A 7,055-nucleotide genomic window follows, 5' to 3' on the forward strand; every position below is an offset into this window, starting at 1 on the left:
CCAACAAAATAAACAAGTCTTATAGAAATAATGCATACACTATTTAATAGTTAGATTGCAATTTCTACGGTAGTTGAAATATGCTAGTTTTGAATGAAAAGAAGTAGGCATACATAAATTGTTACTATGCGTCACCTATAGCCATCTTTTTGAATGTAGGCCTACACTAAAAAAATGTTCAGAACACTGTCTAAGGCAAAGAGCCGTAATTGGTTAATTCATCTTCTATCGTTCGTATTTAAGGACAACGACAACAGATAAACTGTTTTCAACCTTCTGCACCGACACAGACTTCGTAGAACAATGTCTTACAACGCTGGCAACGAATCCAGTCTCCCTTTCTAGCAGAACGTTCTGAACAGTAATTAAGAAGGCAAAAACAGCAATTCCTTGTTTGACTTTCATTGCCTGCAGCCATCTTAGCCCTACATTTTCGTCACTGGAAGGGGTAAAGTATATGAGTTTCTTTCGAGCATTCATTTGTTTTTTTTCTTGGCAGGTACTGTATTAGCACTCTTCTTTTTTGTAGTGTCATTGGATTTTGTTGCACCCGATGCTTGCGTCTTTCCTCGGAGGTGTTTTATTCTCATTGCCCGAATATTTTCAGAAGTTGAGTGGCATGATTTTCCTGCGACACGACGTCTCTTCTGCACACAAGCTTTTTCTGGGCTGGGAAGCACTTGTTGTATGGGTTCATCTATAGGCTTCGTTGGGACAAAGTTTTGAGAGCCATGACCGGAAGAAGAAGGCGCGTTGTTAAGATCTTCTTCCCGAGAAGACTGCTCCTCAAAATGTATAATAAGGCCATACGTTTCCGAAGGGGCGAATCGAAATTCTTCAATAGCCTGTGGACTAAACGGATAGATACCAATACACAAAAACCCATTAACAGCCAGTCCAACAGAAGCTGTCCACTTCTAGGCTACAGTGAACAAAATACAGAACTGAGATTTACTAATCACTGACCTTGGGTTTTAGTGAATCCAGATAGTTGCCTCTTGGTGGTAATTGGCTTTAAGGGCCTTAAAAACAGAGCGATCGAGTGGTTATAATACGTGTGTTGTGTCTGGAGGTAGGTAAAGCATTTCGATGTCATGACTTTGGTAGAACTCTAAGGACAAAAGTTGTGAGTGAGATTTTGGGGTTTAAAGTCCGGATTTAGGCGTACGCCTTTGAATATTACTACAGAAGGTATAAAAGACCTTCTGGCATTGCAGCATGCTATCACCGTTATATTTTCCCCTCGCTCAACAGATGTTAAACTTACCACCTCTTTTCTACCCTTTTCTGCAAAAATTTTAGGGGTCTGTTATTTAGAGGGAGATTACTTTCGTCCGTATTATAAATACGGTTACGATGGTTTATGGAGATCATACTCGTTCATTAATTTTCCCAGTAAGTCAAAATAAGAATTCGCAGTTTCCTTGTTAACACTAGAAGCTTTTGCTTTTGACAAACAAATATAAAATAGTAGGCCTATAGTTCTAATTTCACTGCTATTCAAATTGCCCCGTTTTGAATTATCCAAATTGCCCCGCAGTCGACGAATATTCCATTCAGAACGTGGTATGAAAACGGCTGATTAGTTGACGCCAGTGTACAGTATATCAATGCATTACATGCTACTGATACGGTTATAATCCAGAGTGGTTTCATTTTATTCAGTTAATAAGAAGGAAAGCTTAAGGAAACAACGTTGAAAATTATAACGACCTAAAAATACACACATTCATACTTACCTTGCAGCAAACAAAAAATCGTATAAGCCTTCAGAACCGAAGGAATTGTTTGTATTTCTGAGAGCGACTTCTGCAAACCACCACCTACAAATCCACCATAGATTCACTAACATGGCGAGCCGCGTTTCCACTCCAGCTGGCAAAATGCTTAACATTATTCAAATTCCCCGCCTATTCGAATTACCCCGCTGTACCCTATATTGAATCGCAGTAATCGAACAGAGGCAAAATCAGAGTGTTAACAAGATATAGTCTTGTTCTTGCGATAAATAGCCTTTCAGTTTATAAAGCTGTCGTAAGATGCGCTTAGCTTTAATACACTGTTCAGAAATGTGTTTATTCCAGCTAAGCCCTTGGTCTATTATTAAGCCTAGATCTTTAACAAAGGGAGAAAATGGAATACTGGAATTCACTACAGTTACTTTTAGGTCATCAGGGTTGATTTTGCTCAACTGATGTGATGTTCCTAATACAGTGAAAACACATTTTAATGGATTAAGTAAAAGACCATTCTTAAGACACCAGTTGCTAACAGCTGAAAGATCCGTATTAAGTAACTCTATTGTGTCCATAATATTTTCAGGTGTACTACTGATGAAGATCTGGGTATCATCCGCATAGAAGTGAACTGATGAATGTTTTATGACTGTAGAAAGATCTGCTGAAAAGAGTGAAAATAATAGGGGACCTAATATTGAACCTTGCGAAACTCCTGCCTTTATCAGGGATGGGGTAGATACCTGAGTCTTTTCTCCTCTTAGTATTACTTGTTGCTGTCTACAAGAGAGATAGCTGTGGAACCATTTAATAACTGATTCCGAGAAGTTGTAATATTTCATTTTGGCCAGTAGGAGTTCATGATTTACTAGATCAAAAGCCTTCGAAAGATCCAACAAGACCAAAACTGTTACCATTGAATTTTCTATTGAATTCAAAATTGAATCTGTAATTTCTAAAAGGGCTGTGGTTGTGCTATGTTCTTTACGGAAGCCGGATTGAGTAACAGGCAATACTTCATTTTTATTGATAAAAGATGTTAATTGCTGAAATGCTACCTTTTCTAGTACTTTGGAGATAATTGGAAGTATACTGATGGGACGAAGCTCATCAAGCGACTGTACAACTGTCTTCTTGGGCAGTGGAACCACCTTCGCTCGCTTCCACAGTTCTGGAAAACAGCCTTGAGTTAATGAATAATTTACTATGTAAGTGGAGTTAAAATAAACGGAACAGACAGTCGAAGCATTTTTCCTGTTATTCCATCAAATGCACATGTGTTGGATTTAATACTGTGTATTGCAGTTTTAACTTCTGTTTCGTTTACAGTGTGAAACTTAAACGTTTCAATATTGCTATTTAGTTTATGCGATGAAAACCAATGCGTTTGTTGATCAAGTACTTCAGTGCTTGTCTCAGACATTTTATAGACACTTGTGAAATGTGAATTTATAGCTTCAATGTCATTTACATCATCTGGAAGAATCAAGCATGAATCGCTTTTACCTACACCAAGATCACGCAAAGTTTTCCAAATGTTACGTACATCATTAGTAGATCTCATGCGATCAGAAAAATACGCAGTCTTTTCTTGTCGCACAACAGTAGTTGTGAAGTTACGCAAACGTCTGTAATCCTCCCAATGCAACTGATTCTTCGTTCTTTTATATTTTCTGTAAGCACGGTCACGCAACTTCATTAAAAGTTTTGTGTTACTTGAAATAAAGGGAAGAGTGTTCTTAGATAGCCTTTTCGTTTTGAGCGGTGCATGGTTATCAAAAATGTCAAGTATAGAGTTTTGTAAAAATTCAACTTTATTATCTATTGTTTCCATTTGAATAATATCATCCCAGTTGTAATTTTGTGCATCATGATAGAACGATTCGGTATTAAATGAAGCGTAAGTACGACACTGAATTACTCTACTGGGAGTTTTGGATATTGTATGAAGCTTGAGAGTGACGTGAATTACGCTGTGGTCTGATGTTCCAATGGGTGGACTAACTCCAAACGAGTGTACCTGTTCCGGGTTGTCAGTAATAATTAAATCTAGCAAAGATTCGGTAGTTTCAGTGACTCTCGTGGGTTCATTTATTAACTGTGTGAAACCTAATATGTTAATAATAGATTTCAAGTAAATAGTTTCTTGTTTATCTGGACAGAGTTGATCGCAATTGAAATCACCAACAACGAATATTTGGTCGACTTGTGGATATAGTTCCAATACGGCATCTTCGATCGCTGACAATTCCCTATATGGTATGCTGGGAGATCTATATACAGCAGTAATACCAATTGACAAGTGGTTCACATTAACAACAAGATTTAAAATTTCTATATCTTGATAAACATCGTTAGATTGAAAGTCAACAACTTTCACTTTAATATGTTTTAAGTAGTAAATCAGCATGCCTCCACCCCTCCCTTTGTCACTGCGAATGACTGAATATCCTGGAATCTCAATTTGCCTTGTACTTATAGAATCGTCCAACCATGTTTCCGATATAATTAAAATGGAACATTTTGTGGAGACAGCGAGTAGCCGTACTTCGTCAATTTTAGGAAAAAGAGAACGGACATTTGCATGCATAATCTTAAAATTTGACGAAGCAGCAGATTGAGTAAGGATCTGAAACCCCACATTGTTTATGTTTGTACTACCCATGTTCAAATACAAAGATTATAATTAAAATGTATGTAAAAAACACCATTAAAGCAGTAATTGAGCCCTGACGAAACTGAAACGCTACACTGACACACATGACATGATGACTGCCTTTTCTACCGATAAACATAAAATAAAATACCATAGAACATAGATGACTAAACTTACAGTAAAGAAGAAATAACAGTATGGGAAAAAATTGCCTTATAAATGCAGTTCTAACATAGGCGTTTTTGTATTTGTCACTTAACGCACACTTAATAAAACAGTGCTTAAAATTTAGCATTTTCATCGTGTTGTTAAGTTGTTAACTTCATCGTGTCCAGTTGAGATTTGTAACGTGATGAGTAACTAACTTACAACATTGGTACAAGTACCCTTGTACAAGTTCAACTTCTATATCCACTAATATATTATAAATTTGTCAACTCACGGTACACAGATAACAAAAGAGCAAAATTGATTTCGACTTACCATAGTTGTCCTTTAAAGTATAAAATATATTTATAACATAGAACAGAACAGATAACTGTAACATAAATACACTTTTGCACTACCTGCAAGTTACACACTTTTGCACTACACACAAGGTCATCATTCACACACTGTAGAGTGCAAACGTTACAGCTCCTGTAATTGAGAAGCGTTCGTAACGTAGTTCTTTTTGCCATTGATGATGACAACAATTTTTCCGTCCCTTGTATACACATTCTTGGGGTCAAACTTCTTAAGTGCCTTTTGCAGTAGCTGCAATCGTGAACTACATAAATCTTCTCTTATTACAATTTCAGAGTTCTTTAGCTTCCGTTTCTGATAAACACTTCAGCCCGTGAGCGATAACTAACAAATTTAACAATAATTGGCCGTGTACTACCAGGCTTCTTCTGTCCTACTCTATGAGAACGGCAAATGTCCCTTGTACTTAAATTTACACCCAGTCTCTTTTCAAAGATTTCCAGTGCAAGGTTGTCTGTGTTTTCATTTATCTTCTCAGGTACACCGAATATCCTTAAGCTGTTTCTACGCTGATATTGTTCTAACTCATCTATATTTTCCTGCAGATCACTTATTTTCTTGTCTCTTTGTACCAACTCTTTCCGTAAGTCCTCAATTACTTCAATATTGAAATTTAGCGTTTCTTCCAAACGTTCTATCACAACACGCGTTACAGATTCAATTATTGAATCAACGATTAGCTTCATGACTTCAGGTGTCTGCACAGTACGTTTCACTTCATCACATATATCCTTCATAATTTCTGACCTACTTGAAGCTGCAGCCGGTGACTTCAGTCCATTGTTTCTGCTGTTATAACGAGTGTTGTTAGCCATTTTGCACAGTAATTCTATTAAACTGATTATAATTACAAAGATTATATGTTCTGTGTGTTTCTTCTTGATTAAAACACTGACTAATTGTATTCACGCTACATTATATGCGAATATATGAATATAAATTATATGATTTTACTGGAGACGATGATATCAAACTTTCACTACGGCGCCATAGATATTTACGATATTTCATGTTAGATATATTCTTTATGTGGTGCACAATGGTCTTTTACACAGTCCTGTGGATCAATTTTAATGTTAGATTTGCTCTTTCTCGCACTGTTTTCAAGCCCAAAAGAGATCTATTTCTAGTTCGAAGATCATGTGAATGAAATCAACCAATCAGAAGCACTGGCAAATTCGTACTCAAAAAGTAGTGATGAGCTCAAGAGACTTGCATGGAAGACCAAGACCTGGAATCCCGATGCAAGACCAAGACCAAGACCATAGCCGCAAGACCAAGACTCTTGCGCAAGAGTCTTGCACAAGTACTGGCTCAGTGGTAGGGCGTTTACCTTTGGTGCTGGGGTTCCTGGTTCGATCCCACCTTGCACCATGTGAACTTTATTGGTGGTTTCTCTCTCTGGGGGAGATGAGTCTTATAAAAGCTTTTGAGATATTTATCACACTTTGGGTTCTCTTGCGTAGTACTTCCGGTTCACCTTCCGTCCACTTTAGTACTCCATAAGTCTCATTGATTCGAAGGTTACGTAACTGAATATGAACCAATCGTTACTGTAGAAAATTTCGTACCAAAAAGTGGCACATAATCCCCCTTTTATATCTAGTAGCTATTTCCGACAATGGTCGCAAACTTTAGAAATTCAAAATGTCCCGTTCACTAGATATCTTTACAGGGAATAACGTTATCAAATTTCACTGCTTTGTGCGAGAAAGTGGGCGGAATATCGAATCCCTCTTAAAAAGTTAACTATTTTTATGATTGTTTTTCTGTGATTCTTTTCATTAGTAACATTAGTGATGTTAGCTCCATCCATTCACGTAGAAAGTAACTACTGGAACGTCCAAAATAATGGTTTGGCAACAACGAGTAGCTTCTAACAATGATCAAAAGTAAACTATGGAAATGCTTTCTAGGCATGTTTACTGGGAATAGTAGTAAAATGTTCACACCTTTCTAGGAGAAAATACAGCGACATACCGTAAATCACTTAAAATTAGTATACGTAGTTCCGTGCTATCCTTTATCGCTGTTTTAGAACAATGAATTTCGATAACGATATGGAAAATTGACTAATACCGTTCCCTAGCTATTGTCATGTTTATCATGTTTAGTTCATTGGCCTAAAATTGCGAAAT

General features: G+C 37.0%; 1 protein-coding gene across 1 annotated transcript; it reads right to left on the reverse strand.

The window, feature by feature from the left end:
• Nucleotides 1–2,940: 2,940 nt before the first annotated feature.
• LOC145685253 (uncharacterized) lies at nucleotides 2,941–4,401 on the reverse strand. The gene has a single exon (XM_081757618.1). It carries the CDS (start codon nucleotides 4,399–4,401, stop codon nucleotides 2,941–2,943), a length of 1,461 nt encoding a protein of 486 aa, XP_081613744.1.
• Nucleotides 4,402–7,055: the final 2,654 nt, after the last annotated feature.

The sequence above is a fragment of the Thermobia domestica genome, chromosome 5 (assembly GCF_964235325.1).
Source record: "Thermobia domestica chromosome 5, izTheDome1.hap1.1, whole genome shotgun sequence".
NCBI classification, from domain to species: domain Eukaryota; kingdom Metazoa; phylum Arthropoda; class Insecta; order Zygentoma; family Lepismatidae; genus Thermobia; species Thermobia domestica.